This window comes from Corapipo altera, unplaced genomic scaffold (assembly GCF_003945725.1).
Source record: "Corapipo altera isolate COAL_440 unplaced genomic scaffold, ASM394572v1 22b, whole genome shotgun sequence".
In the NCBI taxonomy this organism is placed as follows: domain Eukaryota; kingdom Metazoa; phylum Chordata; class Aves; order Passeriformes; family Pipridae; genus Corapipo; species Corapipo altera.
Window position 1 is genome coordinate 6,799,895 of NW_020884876.1, and position 22,261 is coordinate 6,822,155.

At 38.0% G+C, this 22,261-nt stretch overlaps 1 protein-coding gene across 1 annotated transcript in view; it reads left to right on the forward strand.

Annotated features, from left to right (window-relative positions):
* The first annotated feature begins 179 nt into the window (after positions 1-179).
* The window catches only part of MTNR1A (melatonin receptor 1A), a 59,400-nt gene continuing 37,318 nt past the window's right edge, over positions 180-22,261 (forward strand). Inside the window, exon 1 of the mRNA XM_027636178.1 lies at positions 180-539. Coding sequence (XP_027491979.1) covers positions 347-539 — 193 coding nt within the window. The 5' untranslated portion in view covers positions 180-346. The remainder of the gene's footprint in view (positions 540-22,261) is intronic.

Here is a 22,261-nt window from a genome sequence, read left to right on the forward strand (position 1 = left end):
CGCGGGCGCAGCCGGAGCCCCCGGCGGCGCACGTGCCGGCGCGGGGGCGGTCGGTGTCACCTGGCGGCAGCGGTGGCGGCGGGCGGGGCGGGGCGGCGGGCGGGGGAGCCTATAAAAGTGTCCCGCCGCGGCACATGTACACTTTGGGGAAACTTCCCAGCTCGAGTGGCGGCGGTGGCCATGGGAGGCGCTCCCGCCAGCCCCGCTCCGCCTTAGGGCGGGCAGCCCCGCGGCGGAGGGCGGCTGCGGCCGGGCCCCCCGCCTCGACTTGCCCTACCGGGAAGCAGCGCTAGCGAGCGACCCCGCTTCACCCGTACTCGGCTTTGCCCTGGGGGGCAGCGGCAGGATGAGACTGAACGGGAGCGAGCTGAACAGCTCCGTCCTCCCGCGGGACCCGCCGGCCGAGGGTGCCCCGCGCCGCCAGCCCTGGGTGACCTCCACTTTGGCCGCCATCCTCATCTTCACCATCGTGGTAGACCTGCTGGGCAACCTCCTGGTCGTTCTTTCCGTCTACCGCAACAAGAAGCTGCGAAACGCGGGTAAGGGGCGATGGGAAGGCCCGGGGGCGCCGCCCGGGCTGGGGTGGGGGAGGTCCGCGGCCCCGGGTCGCGGAGGTGTGGCCGCTTCGTCTGTCCCTAAAACTTTCCCCGGGCGCGCAACTCCGGGGCTGGGCTCTGCTCGCATCCTCAGCTGGCGGTTATAGGCTGTGACAGATGCTAAAGGCTTCGTCTTCCTTGCCGAGTCGGTAATCGAGCGGGAAAGGGTATTTTTAGCTCCCGCCACCGAGTCGTGGTGCTATTTTTAGCTCTCGGCAGTTCCCACCTAGCAAAAGAGAACGGCAAGTAAGCCGTACTTAAGAATGAAATGTAGTCACCATACCGGGGATGCTGCTGTGGCATACAGTGTGTGTCTGTGCATGCTGGATGCTATTCTTCTGATTGATTTTCTTTGAGTTACAGAAATGTCTCCAGTAACAAATGCTATGGTTGGAGCTTCAAATCAAGCAAATACGAAATTATAAACATTGCAGGATTCAGGCAATTCCCTCACCCTGCTTTGTTCACCTCCTACTTGCTATCTAGGTCTTTGGGGAATGGGAAACATCTAACAGAAAACAGCTTTAGGCACGTTTTTTAAGAAAGTAAAACTCTAATTTTGACAGGATAGAATCCGTGCTGGCCTGTTGAGTAAATCCCTCTTAGTTCATGGATTATTGGTCAGACAGGCAGGAACTTCTTCAGATTCATTCTGTTTTATCATGTCAGACCAGCTGCTGCGCACGTGTACCAAATCTGTGCACTCTAAATCCTGTGCATCTTTCATTGAAAAAAATACAGGAGCATGGCAAGAGAGCCACACTGTTAATGAAAGCAGAATTTCACTCCCTGACAACTGGGAAGCTGCTTTTATTTTTTTCACAACTCAGCTCTCAGGGTCTTCATTATTACTGCACTAAGTTCATTACCTAGTGGTTTAAAATTCATCTGAGGTGGAACTTGAGCCCAGGCTTTGCTGTGAGCTAGCCTAAGATAGCTATAGCTATTGGACTCTGGTAAACAGTGGCATGCTAAACTTTCTAAGGTTAATTCAGGTAATTCAAATGTATTGTACATTTCAGTTTTATTCAGCCACAGTGGAATGCCACACACAAGATCAAAACGAAGAGTAACAAATTTTATTTTTTTTCTCCCTGTGGTTGCCACTGATGTAAATTCTAAAAGCTATATTTGCTTCCTGCTTTCATTGACAGAAATCTCATTCACTGGAGCTGGCAGGGTTACACACTGCAATAGTGTGTAATTGAGAGGAGACTCAAACTCCGGAAGTCCAAGTCAGCACTTGACTACTCTTGTTCCCTGGGATATTTTCAGATAGGGGGAAGAGAGGGTTGAGACAGGCATATTACTGGGGCTACACCAGGGGAAAGGGTGATATTCTTCTCCTCCTCAATTAGTAAATCGATTTACTATCTATTCAGCACTTCTGTGGGGAGTTGCAATACAAACGTGTCTGGTAGTAAGTCTGAAATAAACATGATGCCTGTTTTTTGGAAACAGCTGAATCACTGGGCTCTATGTGTGTGCGTACTCTCTGCTGTACATCTCATGTAATCCCTCTTGAAATTCAACACGTGCTCACTTGCTCACTCTTACTGCATTTCTTGTTCTTGCCTTTTCTGTCATAGTGGCTGTTAAGAACTGCAGCAAACTGGCAACAGTAATCTCCTACAGCCAGGGGAATAGAGCATTCTTCTGAACATAAACTATTTGAGACTGGAACGTGAACTAGATAATGATTTACCCTCTGAAATTAAGGATTAATAAAAACAAGTAGATACTTTGTACTAGATGGTAAATAGTTTATAGTTCTTTTCTAGCAAAAAAATAGCAAGTTTTTATTGTTAAATTTTTTGTGGTTTTTTTTTTTCTTTAAAATATGGGCATTTTAGTACATGGATAAAGGGAAACTTTGGAAATAACATAATTGATAAGATTCAAGAAGGTGTGCTAAGTGTTTTTGATTAATCCTGCAAAGTCCCATGCCTAGACATAACTTTACTTATGTGAGCATCACTATTAAATTTGACCTTCAGTTAAGAAGAGGTTACTCAGGCAAGTAAGCTTAAGACAGGGCATAATTATTTAGAAAACTCTGACCTAATATTTGTAAGTCTGAAGACTAAAGTCTACTAAATCTTGTTTACACTAATTCAGATTATTCAGGAAGGGATTATATTGAAAATAATCTGCTTTATACATACAACTAGCTTGTAACTTGGTGATGTCAAAGACAGTTACAACTTTCTAGAGAGATGTAATAAGAAAGGAAATTCTGGTTTTGCAACAACTTATATTGATAAGTATGGCTGGCATATTTATTGAGGAAAAAGGACACAGGATGAAAATTCCAGCGGAAAAAGGTCAGGGAGGAACAGAAGATACCTCCTGAAGAAAATGTATCTCACTGAAGATTTTCTTCCCTCTTTGCAAGAGAGGACTAACAGAAATAAAGAGTATTTTAACACTTTATCAAAAAGGTGGATTTGGTGGGGGAAAACATCTTGCATCTCTGTCCTACTCTCTATTATATAAATATTTTTTGGAAGATAACTGCAAATTGAACCTGTGGACTTATGATTTTTAAAAGTGCATTGGGGAATAGTAGGAAGGTCTAGAAAAACCTTCTCAACAAGTGATGTAACCTTCCTGGCAGTCAGAAGGTTAGTAAAAGACACTGATCAAAGCAGAGAATTCAGTAACTCGAAGTTTGTCTCAGCAAGCGAGGAGTGTCTGATACTACAGACTCCTTCATAGGCACAAGCATGGCTTCAGTAGATGCTCTTCTAGACACAGAAGCTGATGATGCAACTGGTAGGATCCTCTTTTATTTAATGTACTTGACTTGTAATAAGTTGCATAGTTCTGGTCTGTTTTTAATTTTATGGTGGCTTTGTAATCTAAGAGGTGCCTGACACCAATTCAGTCCTGATGGGAACAGCTGCAATTTAATGCTGACCTACACAAAGACTGAATTTGGTTTATGATGTCTGTGATCTTTTAACTTTGACACAAAGTTCATGGGAAACATTCAAGGCATAAGGATTTTAATGACTATATCTTGATAGCACACTCATACATCTTGAACTTTAAACTGATGTGCTTTCTTTAATAATTAGTTTCTTAAAAGAATGAGAATAGCTCACTTTAAAAAAGTTTTGTGTAAATCATCCTAAGGTGTCTTGTTTTCCATTACTAATATTCATACATCAGAAATAAGGTCATTCAACATTTTCACCCTGAAATGATGCAGTAACTAGCATTAGGGAAGGTGGATTAAAGAACTACTGGTACTTTTAGCAATAAGTGTAGTTTTTACTTGAAACTATTTACATTTAATTAGAGCACCTCAGAAAACTGAAGAGATCATATAAAGTGATTTATGTTGTATTACACGCAAATTTGGTGATTGCTGGTATCCTTATGCCTTTTTTGTTACCCACACCAAGAAAAACAATGCATCAAGAACAAGGTGAGGGAGCAGTTCTGTCTTTGACTACGGAGATTAGTTTATGAGTTGTGACATTAAAATGTCAGTTAGAATGCACCTGTCATTTTGGTGATGGTGGATTTGGGTAATGATTGCAGAACTGGACCATTCTCAAGGTCAATGAAAAAAGCTTTCTTGAGTGCTATCACACGTCTTGCTCTTCTTTTCTTCCTTTTGAAACTGTTATCTTGGCTTTTTTCCTGGGCACTTTATGTGTTGAGGTCCAGAGGTTCCCTGACTACCCCTCCAACAGAGCCCTGTGTGAGAAGGGAGCCTCCAGCAGGCAAGAAGAGTCCCAGCAGTCTCACCCTCAGTCTTCTTTGCCTGTTCTATCTGCTGACATCTGACAGGGGTTGGGATAATACAGGGACTGGTGCTAAGCTCGTAACTAGCACCTACCACATCAGGGCAGACAGCTGCATTCACCCTTCCTCACCTATCTCTGTTCTGTGCTAGGTGTATTTGGGGTTCTATACTTTTTCCCAGTTTTCCATGTCCTTGGCCCAAATATTTTGTTGCTAAAGCTCTTTGTTTTGTTAATAGTAAGGAAAGCAGAGAGGAAGCTTGATATTACTGAGGCCTCAGGCCCCTGGAGCAGCAAGATGCAGTTAACTTCACTAGGACTGCACACATGCTTAAACCTATATATGTGTGGTAACTACTTTTCTGAATGAGATGGCAATGAAAAAGGGAAAACCCCCAATGTTTGTATGCTCAATCTACCTCACCTCTTTTAGGTCCAAGAGTTCTGTGAAGACAGCTCTGTGAGTGCAAACAAGAATAATAAACTCAAGAGTAATCTCCAAGATCAGTGAAGTTACTTTTGAAAGAACTAAGGAACACAGCTACTTACGATTTTTTTTTTTTTTTTAATTCAGTGTTTGCTAAGTAAAACAGCCATTGCAAAATTGAGGATGGGAATCTATCAGTAAGAATTCCGTTTTGGAGGCTTTTCAAACAGGTCCTGGGTTTCAGTTTGAGCAGTGTAAGAATCTAGTTGAAGAGTGTTCCTCTCTTAGTGCGCTTTCTAGAATGTAAATTGGAACTATCTTTTGATAGTCAGATTGAAGATATCATAAGCCTTTTCAGAAAAGTATTGTTCTTGATGATGTTTTGTTTTTTAATTTTAAAATTATAATGTTAAATACTATAGTAAAGATTGTTTTATCTAATAAATAAAACTCCTGTTGTGAATTCAGACTAATGGAGTCATTCTTTTTGTCACAGGTGATCCTTGGACTTCATTTTTGTGCCCCGAAAGACTGGGTAGCCTGACAAATACTTGACTCAAGGAGGAGAACTTGTAGAAGATCAAGCGGTAGCACAAATTCAGGGTTCTGATAAAAACTGAGATGTTGATGGCAATGAACATTATTTCAGAAATTAATAACTTCCAGTATTAAAAATGGTAAGCTGTTTGGGAGAAGGGAAAATGTCTAGTGGAGATGCTGAACTTTACCCATTGTTGAAAAGAACTGAGCATAAAAGTACAGTTTCAATAAAGTCATTCCACAGATTGGTTTTGATTGAATACTTTACTGAATCAAAGGTTTACTTCAAAGACTTGTTTAAATGGTGCTGTGCTGGTGAGCAAACGTAGAGATGAGTATTTCAAATAATTAATAATTTGTTCTTACTATTGTGTCTGTCAAAGTCAGATATTGATTCTTTCTGCATTTTGAAGTATTTAGAGGCATTGCTTTTTCCAGTTGTCTGCTGCCAGTGGGCAGTGGTACTGATATGTTCTGCTATTTGCTGTCTCTTTTAGGTTATGTTTTTGAGGGGTTCTCCCTTTTTGCATTAAAGATGCAAAAAGATGGGTTTTTTGCATCTTTAATCTTGTCATTAGCAATTTCTGATCTGCTTCTACACTTATCTCCTTTTTCTATTTCTTTTTACATTATCCACTTTTCTGTCATGTTATAATATAGATACTTCATGTCTTTCTAGGGTAAGACATCATCAGCAAGTCTAGGTTAGTGATGGAAAATACTACCAAGAATAGGCATCCAGTGCTGATGTGACAATGTCTGTTCCCTTTCTGCAGTGAGGCTTGCTTTCCTAGGGCAATAAAAACATTGCAGTGTCAATTCAATGCTATGCATCACAGTTTAGTTTTGCAACCTCAATAATAACTTGTCACCCTTGCTGTTGGCAGTTTTTCTTCTAGTCACATCTGTGTGCTGCCTGAAATCCCATATTTTCCACTCCTGAGAAACAATTACCAACCTCTGTTTCAGAAGGACAAGGATAACTCAAATTCTTCAGGACAAGAGAACACAATTTTTTAACAAAGCTTACTTAATGAACAAATAAACATGTATTTAACATGTGTAGTTAAGTAATTCTTGGGACTGTAATACAAATGCTACTACTAAACAAGTGTTCTTTCAAAATCTAGCCCTCCTGAAGTCACACAGATGGACAATATTACAGTTTAGTGGGATAATCAAGGTTCATACCTAAATGACAGAATAAAGGTCTGATTATTTTATCTTTTTAAGATTGGATCAAACATACAAAGAAAACCTTACCAGTGCCCTTAGATTCAGGTGACAAACATGCTGCAACCTTCTTACTCTCTTCTTTTTTCAAGTAGAGCAGAAACTCAGGGTAATCAATAAATCTATTTACAACATTTAGATAGTGACTTCTGTAGCTTCTAAATAGCTTTGTGGTGATAACTGACCACTATGTGTAAAAAGTTTCATATTCTGCATTTCTTTTTTTAATGACATTTATCTGTAAAGAGGAGGCAAACTTATACCCCTTCCTTGCACTCATTCTTTTCATTTTACAAATGATCTAGTATAGTAGCAGGTCATATAATTATATACGGTTTTTGGAGAAGAGGTGTTAGATTACCGATGATCATAAAGCTGCAGCTCTAGATTATCTCAGAGTCTGTCCTTGAGTCTGGGACTTGAACTCGGTTGCCTGGGTTTTGGGCAGGGTGGTGGGTTGGGTTTTCTTGATTGTGGAGGACTCCTCATTTTTTCCAATGCTAGAGTTCCAAGAACATCCTTCAATGCTTCACTTCTCTACCCGAACTCTTAAGGACCCCTATTCTCTAAAATAAGAGAGAAAACAAGCAGCTGATTTCAAGCCCTTCTGTGTGACCAAGCACTGAAATTCTCTAATCAAATATGTACTAAGCAGCTGGAATCATTTATGGATGGTATCAGATTAATCATATTTTATGTGTCCACACCTTAAACCCTTAAACTACCTGTTTAGTACTTTTGTTGTGGAAGTTGAGCAGAATGTGTACTTTTTTTTTTTTCGTTGGGATGCAGATGCAAGGTTAGCAAAATGGAGAGGTTACCAAGCAGAGGTACTCTGAGAGGTCAACTCCATGCTTGGTATTGAGGTGAATCAGTAACACTACTTTTTTAGTCAGCCATTTCAACTGCACTCAAGTATGAACCTGCTGCGGTTATAGTACAACTGTCAGAACTATGCTATGTTATTTAGCCAGACAAGATTACCAACTCCATAGCATTGGACCAAAGTGATGGAATGGGCACGAGTACAGGGATCAGCTTTGAAAATTTGTACCCAGTCACAGCATGCAGAACTTACAACCAGGTACCTATCTTTGTGTTCTGGAGAAAAATCATGAATGTCCTTTTCCCTCAGTAGTGACTGTAGGGCTTATTTTACGTTTCTGTTTTTCAGACTGTTTTCTACTCCTCAGTCTTACTTGATTTTTAAGGATGCACTCATCTCCTGGTCTGTGTTTGGGAGAAAAGAAGTATTTTCATTTTTGTAAGCGAAAGAGTATTCTTAGGCTGATACAGTTAGGGTGTGACATTTTTGTGTTAGGGTTACTGAAGGGAATTTTACATGAATTTTCCTCGTTAACAGCCACTATTTGCCGCTTCAGTTAAACATCACAAAATCACTTATAAAATGAAGAATTGCAATGCCTTTTTATTCTCCCTCAGCACTCTTCGGGTATTTTTTAGGTAACATCATCCACGGGCTTATTTTGAGACTGGATGTTGTTGAAAATAAAGGATTTGGATATCGCGAAGAATCAGTTTCCATAAAGGCAAATGAATCATTTACTTCCAATTGCATTTTTGTTTCATTTTGGATGAAGAATTAATGGTCTCTAAATAAAAAAAAAGTTTGTGGATTTTACATTAATATGCTCTGTCTTAATTATAGTAATTATTTACATTAAAGATATGTCTCCAGATTATCTCTTGACTGTGTAATGCTGAGGTCTACATTCTGTTATTTGAGTATTACAATGTGCTGTAATGCCTGTGACTAACATGCAAGTCCACATAATTTTAACTTACTTTTCAAAGCTTAGGTTCTTCCCCAAATTCCCATTATTCCACATTACATCTCTGAACCTTCCCTAAATCTCTGTCACTGAATTAATTCTAACTTAGAACACAGGATTGAAAGGGACTTTTTCAGTCATTAAATTGAATATCTTGGTGTTGTAGGTGTCGTAGAAATCCTTTCAGAATCGCCTTTCTCTTTATTCCAACTGAATAAGATTGTTGAGACACTGGGACAGGCTGCTCAACAAGGTTGTAGATGGCCTATCCCTGGAAGTGTTCAAGGTCTAGTTGGATGGGGCTTTGAACAACCTGGTGTAGTGGAAGGTGTCCCTCCCTGCCCATGGGTGGGGGTTGGAACTAGGTAAACTTTAAGGTCCCTTCCAACTCAAACTATTCTGTGGTTCTCATTGCCTAAATGTATTTTCTGTCAGTTTTATGTGCTTTTGCTGTTGTACCAATATTACATAGCATTACTTAACAGCTCTCTGTTCTTGTAATGAGAATAAAAACATCACCTCTTGGTTGTCATTTTCCTAGTCAAAGAAAGGTTGATAGCAAAATCTGTTAGTCTTTTTATGCAATAACCTTTCCCCTTTTGCAAAAGAACAACCACGTCCAGAAGTATGCTTGATCTCTGGAAACATCTTCCCTAAAAGCAAAATTGTGGTTTTACTGAAATCAATAGCAAATCTCTTACCAAGGTCAGTACCTGTCTCCCTTCACTTTTTCTGCCTTCAGTACTTGCCACTGAGTAAGAAGGCTGCTCTACTGCTAACAGCCTTAAACCCAAAGTGCGGTAAGTAGAGAAATCTGCCATAACTCTGGAGACAGAACAGGATTTTTGTTGGATCACTGATATCCTTGCAATAAAGGTGATTACAGATCAGGATCATAAATGCCTGACCTGTATATCGTGAGGTGGGTGCACCATGAGAAACCACTTAGAATTTCATGTGTAGGAGGTATGCAAGCTATTCTGAAAATTTCTTCAAGGACACACCTGGGAATAAAGAAAACACAGGAGACCATCGATGATTGTTACTGCAATGCTGTCCTTTCCGGGGTTACAAATGAAAATTATGTTACTTAGGTCAAGGACAGTTTGCTTGTACTAGAGTTGTTTGGTCAGATCACATAAATATATCTTTGATAATTTTGTCCTCTTCTTCTCTCTAGGAACTCGCAGTTCTTTAATATGTCCATTAAGCAAAAAAAAAATATCAGAATTGGGGTTTTGCTGCTGTAGCGTCATTGTACAGATTGTCTAGTGGTTCTATTGCAAATTACATCATCATATATATGTATGAATTTCCTTTGGAAATTTCTCTTATCAATCCAACTATCTGTTGGATTTTTCTAATTTTTCAACTCTCCTTTTGTTGTTTGTTTTTTCTTTTTTTTTCTTTTCTAAAGAACTGTACTGTTGAGAATCACTGCAGTGCTTATAAATCCATCTTATTCTCCATTCCTGATGATGTACCACATTCCAACACCTGTCGCTAAGGATTTTCTTAGCACTGGCTGTGTCTTGTTTTGGATATGTACAGAAACAGTTTATATTAAAGCATGTGTTAATCCTACTGGTTTTTGCCATGTTGCAGAAATTATTCAAACCAAAGATTGTTTCATTTTGTATATAGTTTGGGTTCATGAATTTACAGATACATCCAGAAACATTTCCTCTGTGTGTTTTTGCAGATTACACCTTTTCATTTAACTTTTTTTCTTCTAATACAGCATCCACTGGCACTTGTAACTCATACTTTTGTATATTGATTGTGAATATACACATTCTCTTGAAATTAGGATCTCTCATCTGGAGGAGAACAATATTCAGCATGCCTGATGGGAAGGAAGTACAGTAAGCTTTCCCTACCTTTCCTCCACCTACGCAGAGGTGGTGGCTTTAGTTCTTAGGCTAAATTAGAACAGTTTCAGTGGTTTTGTAACCTGTACTTATGAGACGGCTACCAGAGGGATCGATGTCATGTAAACATAATTTTCATTGGCCAAACTCATTCTAACTATTTAGGATGCAAGTGTACAGGACTACAGAGATAGTAATCTTCATCAAGCTGGGTAAAAGAGCTTTTCATGTCCTCTATATATTGGTAAATATGGAGAAGACAGCATTTGTGTCACAGCATATATTAAATACCTAATGTAGAGCTCAAAATGCAGTCAGATTTTCTTGCTCTTGCAGCAAAGGTTTTTGAACAATTTTTTTGGCAAATAATTGGACATTTCTTTTGCATCTTCTCTTACGAATTTGTCTGGTTTTTGCAGCTCTTCTGATTCCTTTTTCTGTTGTCCATTTGATGCATACCACTACTGGGAATGTCTGCAGTGCCTGGTAATACTTTCAGCTATGAACATTTTGTTGGTTGGTGGAAAACTGCCTTGATTATCATGTTTTTTGTGGCATAATACTTGCCTTGTTCATAGACACTCTTATTTACGTAACATACCCACTTTTCTTCAAATACTTTTTTGGATGTTTCTAGGAATTTGTTGGGCTTCTGCTCATCCTATAATTTTTCTTTTTCTTTGGACAATCCATACCCATTGGGCATGATGGCATGAAGATGACCACTCCTGTATTGAACAGTAACTTTGCACTATCCTTGCTAAATTGTTTGTTGCTGAATTTTTTGGTTTGGTTTGTTTTGTTTTTTTCCTTAAATTTTTCCACTGAGGGTGGAAATGTAGATGTTCCACCTACATCTGTCAGGTTTTGTCTAGAAGGCTCTTGTTTAAGAGTTGTTGTTGACTTGGGTCTCTCCCTTATGGGGATCCATTGCACATTCTGTGAAGACTGTTTTTTTATTCGCTCACTAGTAGTAGAATGCTGAGATGCTGCAGTGTTCTTAGGGCCATTATGAACACTAGCATTTTAAAAGGAGATTGATTGCTGCTTTTGTAATTATTCCTGGTAAGAATTTCTAATGTGTACTTGGTAACAATCTAGGTGAAATTATACAATTGTGCAAAGCTTCCACTTACACCTTGTTAATACTACTTGCAGCAAACATTATCTGCAACGTGACCTAAAGATGTGACTGGATGTGACAAGCATGTACATGCAGAAATACAAATGCAAAAAAAAAAATGAAGCAAACAAGATAAGTTTAAGCAACCTAGTGGGCATAGAATTTGCATTCTGCTTGTTATTGGTGCTTGTTTTGTACTAGGGTATCCCGTTTGTCACAATAGTGATGCAAGCTTTTCAAATGGGTTTTCTTTTTTACTTTTCTCAAGCTATTGCAGTGATAGGGCTTTGCTACCAGAATTCTTCCTGGAGTATACCTGCCTGAGCACATCTTTCTAGTGCAGATGTAGCTTCATAGACTAGCACCAAAGCAGTAAATTGATTTCTAAGATCTTTTGCTTATATTCAGGTATTCGTATTATCTCCTGTCCCCATGTTTACTCACAAAACTTTCTTGATCAGATTCAATTTTCACAGAGATTTCATCTGTTTCTGTCTTTGGTATTGCCGACCATTCTTTGTGATGACTAGACAGAATGTTTGCTTATTTTACTCAAAAACATGAAACTTGGTTGTCTTGCAAATAAATCTCCAAATCACGAATTTGCTTATGCAATTTTTTGGTCTACTCTTATACAGGTATTCTAATGAAGTAAATGAAATGTCCAGTAGTAACAGTATGGGCCAGCTCCAGTATATGTTTCATTTAAGCCAAAACCCATTCTGAAGACATATTTACTAACATTATTTTAAGGCTTTATTTTGTAGGAACACTTGTGTGTATTCATGTGATCAGTAAAAATGTATGTGACTAAATGCTTTTTCTAGAAACACAAAAAATTAACATTTTTAGTACACTGGACATAAAGGATTATCTAATGTTCATCTTTAAATTAAAATTATGTTGTGTCTTCTATATTAAGAAAATCTCAGCCTCTACCAAAGTGAGAAAAGGGTCAGATCAGCTGACAAATTAGGAATTCAATGTAACTGGAAAAATTAGGTCAATATTTCATCTATAATAGGTCACTAATTGGTCTGTAATCCTAAAACCAACCTTCATCTCACCAGGTGTAAGTACGGAGTTAGTTATTACAAGTAAGCTACTACTTTCTTTGCATGTGTACTTGCATAACTACTTAGGATTAGAGTCTGTCTGTCCTACCAGAGACCTCTCTCAGGATTAAAAGCTCCACCCTTCACCCAGTGATTACAGCTGCAGCAGTCACTGTACTCATGGTGGACAGAAAGGGCCTCGCTGCAAACTTTCATTTATTCAAGGTGATTTTAGTCTCATTCAGTTAGCAGCCTCAAAACGGTGCTGTTCTTTGTCACACTTTCTTGCTTCCTTTAATTTCTCTTGCTTCTGGAAAAGAAATTGGACCCTTCAGAGCCCAGAATATTTCAGGTAGAGTTTTTTTTTTGCAGTTAGTGTCATTTGATAAGTATATGATTTTGCTAAGTACTCTGTCTTATTTGCCCTGAAATTAATTATTCAATTTAGTTTTTAGCTCCGACTTGGAAGTCTCCTCAACTGCCATGCAGAATGGTACATCTGCTTCAAGAATACCTCTGCACCATCCATGAGATGGATATACATGGTGCTAGACCACATCATAAACCTTGTTACAAAGAGGCTTTCGGGAAGGGCCTTCTCTTTTGTTCAGGGCATCTTGTTTCCACCAGGTTTCTGATCATTTTAGATTGCTCTATTAAGGGAATGCATTTGCTTCAGTTCTTGTACCTGTTCATTATCTGACAAGGATAATGAAACTTTTTGTTGCTCATAACTAAAAAGAGCGTGTTATCCAGCATGCTCTAAAGTACTGAATAATAAATGCAAGTGGGCATAGTTAATTTTGTCACTTTCTCTTGCCCTTTATTTCTCTGGAGTTTCAAGCAGCTTTAGGTTGTTTTTCCAGCTCTTCAAAAACAAATGGCAGCAATCTCTCCAATGCTGCTATTTTTGCTTCTTTAGAAGAGCAGACTTAAAAATCTTCTATTGAAGTTCTAATGAAAGGGCATCAGTTGCCCTTTTCCTTATTGTCTTTCAGAACCATCTTCCCAGCCCTCTGTAGACTTCATTGACTCCATAACCATACTCAGGGTTCCGTTGTGACCTTTTTTGTCAATCTGTGTCCGTATACATAATACTGAATTTTTGAGCACTGAATGTGACCTCTATTTCTTGTTCTCCCTGAGACTTTTGCTTTTAGGACTGTCCTTTTCTATTTTTGTCCTATCTGTCATGAATTTCCTTCCATATTTGTTCCCAGACAAAGCTTATAATTCATTACATTTCATTTGATCCTCTCATAGATCTTGCTTTATGTCATGACTTTAAAGCTATCAGTGTAGACAATAGCTAAGTCCATTGGCTTCTACCGCTTTTTGCAGTCCCTAGGCAATTTTTTCTACATGTGTTCTAAGTGAAACCCTGCTTCATTTTAAACTGTGACTATGCTTAGGAAACAATGACTTGAAAAATTGCACTTCAGCACTTTATTCTGCCTCTACATCAGATCCCTTCAGTTTACAAATCATTGAGAAATACCAGGAATATTCAGCTATGAAGTCTTTTCTACATAAATAGGTAGTCTTGATAGCATTCCAGTTACTAACTGCTTCTAGTAGTATCTGGAAGAAAGTGCAGCAAGAACGTAACTTCAGGTAAAGCAATTTCAAAAGATAAGAATTTTATAGTAAGTAGAGAAAAAAAATGTAGCATTACTCTTCAAATGTCTTAGAAAGTGTTACTAGCAAGTGGTTTTGGCTTCTTGCTGTTCAAGTCCTTGTTTGGATTATGGCCACTGGACAAAACAGTCTGCTTGGAGTTAAGCTGTTTAAAGCAGTACCCAATGCTTTATTAATTGTCCAGACAGATGGTGTATTTTAATGAATCATCAATGCCTTCAAAATTTCATGGTGTACTAGTTTCAGTGAAGTGGAGCAACTGGTAGAATAATTTTGAACCTGATATTCACAAGAACTTGAAATTCCCATTTGCTAGTTGCGTGGGAAAAAAAGAATCGCTGGATGATTTTTCTGTCAGTAATTACTAATGACTTTTACTGATACAAGTAACTATTGTTTGGGTCTTAACTGTTTTCTCTGATACACTGTAAAGCCCTTTGATCAGTAATAGTGTATACGTTATGCAAACTGACACAAAAAACGGTGACAGAAGTACATAATGAAATAATAAGAGTAAGGCCTTTCTAAGTATGGAACAAAAAATTCAACTATATGACATTTTTCAAAATTCCAGTATTAGAAAAATCTGAACTCAGATCACTACAAATTGTAGTTGGGAGGGTGCCTTAGCATGGCATTTTAAAGGATTTTAAAGGATTTACATGAATCATGACAAATGTACAATGCTCAGGAATGCCTGTAGCCCCTCAAAGAATTTCAGATGCTGCACAATTAGATTTATTTCAGTGATGGATGCATTTGTTCAGACGATACCTTGTTTGGCATATTTAGACTTAGTAAAAAGAAAGCTTTTCAGCTTCAGTGGCACTGTAAGAGTTTCCAAGAGAAAGTATTAAGAAATACCCTTGTTCTGAACTGTTGCTACCAGTATAGTCGCTTCATCTTGGGCTTTTTGGATCCTTTCACATCTTAAAGCATGATGTTGGACTACCTTGTCTGAGTGAGACCTATTATCTCTATAGAGGGGGTGTCTATAATAATGCAATATGTTGACTTCAATCCCCCTAAAAAGCTTGAGAGATTCTCTAAATACAGTGCGTACTAAATTTCTCTGAATTCTAAGCTTTATATGTTATTTATTCTGTAGTATTTCAGAGCTGAGGCAGAAATTTTTGAATTTATATTTTGGGTAAGTATTTTGAATATGACAAACTTATATTAATTGTTGACTTTCACATGTTGTACTCTCCCTGGTCTTTTGTGAGTGGTCTATGAGTCTGTCAGTCTTGATCTTCCCAAACATTTCTAAAACCATTTCTATGCAGCATGTAAAATCTGAAAATGTACCTTGCATGATGCATGAATCACTTTAAGACACTTTTCTCCAAATATCGTTTATTATAAATTCCTTTTGTTCACAAAAACGTTTTACCTGAAGAATATGTACAATACACCTTCAACAAATTACCTTGAAATGAACTGTGTAATTAGATGTTCTTGTACCGATGCCATTTCCTACTCAAGTTGCACAGCTGTTTTATGTTGAGGTGACACAATGAAGATAAACATTAGAGGATGTTTGCATTATTTTTTTCTGGGAATATTGCAAAACTTACCATTTTGAAAGGCATCAGTTGGATGGCAAAGCTAGTGGATTTCATGAGACTGATTCAGCTGATTGGCTTGGTTCAACTACAGGACGGTATTTTCAGTACAGCTGTTAACTAAACATTTGTTACTGGATTACAGGTATTGGATAATATGGGGTAGATTGAGTGGCCTATCTTTAAAAAGTCTTTATTTCCTGCGTCTTCCTATAACGCTGTTTAAAACTCTTATCTAAATTTACCTCTCTTTTGATCTAGGTACATCATGAAGATAATTCCCTCGTGATACAAAGTTCAAAAGCTTGTGTGAATTCTTTTAGCTTTCTATCAGCCCCTTTAGTCATGCTGTTTAATTGACTTTTCTGCTTCATATTGCCCAGCCTCAGTGAAAATAGAGCTTTTGGATACTTTCACTCAAATGACAGTTCAAATAAGGTCTAATATGTCCTAGAATGCAGTTTTTTCTCAGTTTTTGCATCAGTACCTAAATTCTGTGATGTTTTTCACAGAGCTGGACCTAAAATCTTCATTTTACCAGGTGAAGTAAAATGGTGAAGTGCTGTCATCTCTTCCACCACACTTCTATAGCTTTCCATACTGTTGAAATCAGAAACTTCGCAGAAGATACTGGACTCTGCTGAAAGCGGGAGATGGCCTTGAGTTGCATTTTTCTCCTTGTTAGATTGCTAACATTCTTTAAAAGTGTTTGTCCAAAACACACTCTACTGTACTTGCTGGGAAAGTTTATAGTGCTGGTTATTTACAGGCAGCTTTGCCTGTTTTCTCCTTAGACCAGCATGTCTAATGACCAGGTTGAGAAGACTGCAGGTTATCTGTGAACAGATTTACAGTAAGTTTTACAGGTCTCCTTTAGCTTGTGAATTTTTAAACTTCTGATAAAATTGTATATGTCCTTGTAAACAAGTTGAAATAGCAGTCAACAGTACTATGCATGTGTGAAAGTTCTACAGACAGACACAGAGTAGTCAGAAATACAGGCATGGCATAGCTTTAAAATCACTACAAGAACAGGTAATATTCTTTACTACTACAGCTATGGTCTTTGCTACTTAAACTGTGGAACTTTCTAGAAAGTTTCTTTTTTGCTGATACTGATGTTTATCACATTAGTGTTAATCTTAAGAGATAATGAGTCACTTTGCTTAGAAGTATTATCATAATAGAATTAACAAGCTTTTCCCATTAAAACATTAGTCTGGGACTAGCAGCCAAATACTCTCTCTCATAAAAGCTACAGTAAATCAGAAAGACTCCTGAAAAATCGCATCCCTGAAGAAAATAAATAGCAAAGCTGAGGTCACAGAGTAAACCACAAATCAAGCTGCTAGCATAACTCAGAGATTTGTTAACACAGCTGTAAATTGTAAACAAAGATTTTCTGAAAAGCATTGGAGTGGTTCCTCTGTTGATAATACAGTGATTAAATATTGAAACTATCATGACCAGTGAAAGGGGAAAGCACAAACTTGGAAACAGTCTTGTTTTCATTTCCACAAGCCTTATCTACAGTTTTGAAAAAGTATTTTTTAAACCATAGGAAAAATATGAAAGAGACTTATGTTTATGAAAACAGAAATTAAATTACATATCAATAGGAATAATATTACCAATTTCGTACTTTTCTATATTGCCTATCATGGATTGAGCTTCTATGTAGTAAAAATTGCAAACGCACCAAAAAAGAGGTCCTTATTAAAGGGATGGCAATCAAGTAATTGGGAATTGGGTTTGTGCAATTGTTGTTTGAAGTCTGATTAAATCAGTATGCTGGAGTTCTCTGCTGATCATTCATTCCAGATGTGTGCCAGAGCTATAATTTTTATTACATCTGGGCAAGACATGACAGACTGAAAGACTGTTTGGTGTTTATTTGCTATGCATATAATGAGAAATATAATCCCTTGTACATGACATCTCTTTTATTGCCCAGGGCAGCACCCCTTACAGTAATAATTTATTTTTTAAATAACACCTGCATACCTTTGGCTGCAGATTTTCTGCCCTCTCAGTATGTGAGAATACATCTACCGATAGATTTGACTTCAAACCTGATTTCAAACGGACTATCTCAAACTGTTCTTTTCACTTCAGTGTCATATTTCATCTATTGAATGAAAATCAAACCATCTACCCCACTGAATTCAGTTATGTAGATTTTTTACATTGAATCGAGATTTTCACAGTGGATTTTAACAACAGCAGTATTGTCCACATTTTGTTGTATGAAAGTGGGGTCTCTGTTCCACTACAGAGTTTGGTAGTTTTCCCCTTAATCTGCTTTAAATCCAGCAAACACATCCTTGACTGCTGTTAATGTTCTTCTACATCTGTGGCAGTCAGTGCAGCTAATATTACACACCTCCTGTAATGATTTTTGCCCAATTAAATTCAATTTCAAATCAAGAATCATTTCATCAAAGAATAATTTGGGTTGAAAGGAATCTTAAAGATCATCTAATTCCAACACTCCTGCTGTAGGCATGGATATCTTCTACTAGACCAGGTTGCTCAAAGCCCCATCCAACCTGCCCTTGAACATGTCCAGGGATGGGGCATCCACAGCTTCCCTGGGTAGCTTGTTCCATCGTTTCACCACTCTCATAGTAAAGAATTGCTTCCTAATATGTAATCTAAAGCTACTCTCAGTTTAAAGCCATTCCGCCTTGTCCTATCACTACATGCCCTTGTAAAAAATCCCTCTCCAGTGTTCTTGTTGGCCCCCTTTGGGCACTGGAACGCTGCTATAAGGTCTCCCCAGAGCATTCTCTGTGCTGAACAACCCCAACTCTCTCAGCCTGTCTGCATAGGAGAGGGACTCTAGACCTCTGACCAGCTTTGTGACCCTGCTCTGGACCTGTTCCGATAGGTCCTCATTTTTCTTATGCTGGGGAGCCCAGAGCTGGATGCAGCACTGTAGGTGAGGTCTCACCAGAGCAGAGTAGAGGGGCAGAATCACCTCCCTAGACCTGCTGGCTGCAATTCGTTTGATGCAGCCTAAGCTGCAGTTGGCTTTCTGGGCTGTGAGCGCACATTGCTGACTCATGTTGAACTTGTTATCAGCCAACACCCTCAAGTGCTTCTCCCGAGGTCAAAGTTCTTGACAGACTAAGACTCTGCAGTTTCAGAAGAGCTGAGAGGTGGAAAGTGAGTACCAGCTTCTCTACCTGTGGATGAGAGAGAACAGGAGAAATTTGGGCACACAAGAACATTCTTGAGATAAGCTTCCCAGCTGAAGAGTGAACAGTGTACATATGTCCTGTACTGTTATGGGCATGCATAGAGTTCTGAAGATCTGTAATTATTAGTGTCTTCTTTTTCTCTCCTTGAGATGGAGGGGTTTGTTGTGTTTTGGGAATTACTGGCTGAGGAACAACCCGTTCTGTCCACTATAGGAAAACCTGGATGACTTTACATTTTGCTAAGGACCCTTTTTAGAAATTCAGTTCCCACTGTCTTTCAAATACAGTCACCTCACAAAGGACTCAGATGAAGTTCCTTATTCTTTTTTACATGACTGTTTTTGTACAAGTGAAAAAGGGGGAAGGTGGTCACTGATGTTTTTTTTTGGTTGTTTGGGTTTTTTTTCAGACAGTGTTCTTTTTCAGTGCAGTTCCATTTCAACACAAACATTTTAAGGATATGAATGCCCCAGTCAAACACTGCTTATCCCTGAAGCTGACTAATGTTGAAATGCTTTGCAGATCTGGGGCCCACTATTGGAATGTCTGGAAGTGAAAGCCATTATAAACATGTTTTTGTCTTCCTTTTTAATTTTCATGTCTAAACTGAACTTAAGATTGAAATGTAAATACACAGAGTGCTGCCACTAAATTTGTAACAAGTCCCAAGAATGGTTATGTGAGATAGTTCTTCATCTTATTGCAAAATGTCCACAAAAGCAGAGCATGATTGATGTACTAAACATCTTGGGGGGAAGGGGGAAATAGGTTCAGTGCCAGTTATACTTGAGAGGAAGAGGCAAATGTATTTTATTTTCTATCCAGATACTCAAGGCATTTTCTACTCAAATGACTTGACTCTTCTGGTAAACAAAGTATTCAAAATGAAGTTCCCAAGACATGTTTTTTAGCAACAGTGACTGGAAGATATCTTATGTCACTGTATCTACATGCCTAGTATGCCAGTGTTCCAGTCACTCAAATACATGGATTTATCTAAAATCAAAATCAGTTCCAACACACTGCATTCCCCTTTGGCTTATCCGTAGCTGCTTGAATTGTCACAAAACTCATATTAATAAAGGCAGCTGCTTTTCATCAAAATAAATTTTCTGGTGCTGTTTTTTGAGTACTGAAAGGCCAAAGCTCTGCACATGAATCGCAATCCAAAGTTCAGAAGGAACTTTCAGCTGTCAGCTAAATTTTATGAGGTTTTTTTGTCTGTTGTTTTAAAGTTGATTTCTAAATGGTTTTATTCCACATCTTTAGTACCTGTTTTATTCCATCTTTCAATGTTTTTCGTGAGAGCTCTTACAAGTGTTGTTAAGCAGCCAGGGGTTTTTCTGGTTTCTGAAGGCAAATGGATGGTTTGCAAATGACAAATTTGACCATTTCCCACAAGCAAATGACTTGACTGTTTTGTATCAGTGATTCCTTTCTCTAATTACATCTTTTAAGCTAAACGACAGTTTTTGCAGACTTTTTTCTCCCAAAATTTCTAAGAGTGTGAGTGTTATAAGGGAACATCATTTCTCTTCAGAAATGAGATGAGGTTATTACCTCATGGACTGTCAAGCCAAATCTGCCTGATGTATATGCTTTGTGAACAATATCATTAACACCTGCACAAAGCAGAAAGTCTCTTTAGACTCCATCTATATTGTAGTTTTCCAGAATAGAAAAATGTCTCACAGCGGTATTTTCAACAGTTTGGAAGCTATATAGCCACAGTGATTGCTGTCTGATTTCTGCCTGGCAGATAGCACTGGCTGAAAAATGATCCATGACATTATAATGGCTCTTGAATACTGAATGGAATGCATAAACATGACCTTAAAAAGATAATTTAAGGTGGTTGGGTACTTACGATATATATATCAACACTTCTTTTTGTAGTTGAAAACTTTGGTCTGTTCCACTCTATCTCCCTTCAACCACTTAAGTCTTTGGGGAACTCAGAATGATGCATTAGTATCTCTGAAAATATTGGATATGTCAAATTCCATAGGGATGAGAGCAAATAACTGTTTTAAAAATTTCAAGGAGTCATCCAGTGTGCCTCATCCTGCCTAGCACAGGATCAGCTCTACCAACATGACCCTGAAAAAGCATCTCCTAGGCTAATTCATTACTGGATTTCAGAATCTACCATCTTATTTCTGTGCAGTAAGGTTATGGAGGGAAAACTGACTTTACACCTATGCATATAGTAACTACTTTCTCATTCTCTTTTTGTTCCTCTTCCTGCTTCTAATGACATGTGGAATTGATGAAGAAAGCTCAAAAGTATCAGCAGCCATCTCTGAGGAGCCCATCTTTGTCACATGTCTGTGTCACGTAGAAAAATTAAAAATACATCATAATTTTTCCAATAACATAATATGAGAAATAATCGCTTGCCCTTTATCATTTACCCAAGACTTTACAAAGAAAATTCTCAAAAGTGTTTGACCAATTAGAAAGCTACTTTGGGTTCTGTGAATCATCTTATTGAGTTTTATGACTAAAAATGCCTGCATATATTGGAATATTTACAGATTTTAAAGGCAAAATGTTTAATTTTATTTTATATTTTTGTGCTTCAAAATAGATAACCATTTTGCAAAAAAAAAAAAAAAATACTTTAATATTATTACTTTTTTTTTTTTTAAAAAAGTGGGTTTTCTTTTCTGCAGTCTGAGAGCAGCAAAATATGGCTTAACCTGCAGTTTCCTACTTGTCCATTGAAAAAAGTCTTGCTGAAGTTTTGGGGGGGTTTGTCCCTTGAAAGTTGTTTCCAGCACCCTACTGATATTAATGATTCGTTACTCTATCGGAATTTTCATAACTTAATTATGAAAGCTCAGTAAGTTTGATATCTTGCCAAATTCGCTTTCAGATTCAGATTCTGTTTCCTTTTTCCTGGTTTAGGTTTGTAGAATTTTTTTTAGTCTATGTAACGATGTCCAAGAAAAGTACCTTGGTCTGTTGATACTTGAGTAATGATAAGAGGATCCAGCCTTGGATGATTACACAAGTCACTGTTTAGAACAGTTCAGTGTACTTTTTGCAGACAACATCTGAAAAAATAACAGAAAAAAAGAGAAAGAAAACACTTTAATTGTTTTTCGTTCTGCTGATGATACAAAGAGAAAATGTTTCTCCTGTTTCTGATTTCTCAGAGATTTAATTAATCTGTTTTATGCCCAAGTTAAACAAATTAATATCTCTAGAAGCAAAACTTTCTTTTTTACCTAACAAGTCCTACATATTTCTTTTCTGATTCTAGACTAGACAAAAGTCATCCAATTTTTCACATATGTCTTGTCACCTTTCTTATATAAAGTCCTCATTTCATCAGTCATGATTTTAATGACAGTTCTTCTGGAAGAAAAACTGTTTAACAGTTCTTTGGTAGATATCTCTTACTATTATTTAATCTTGTTTTCGTATTCTGAAATCTGACTGCAAGTATTCTGTTTT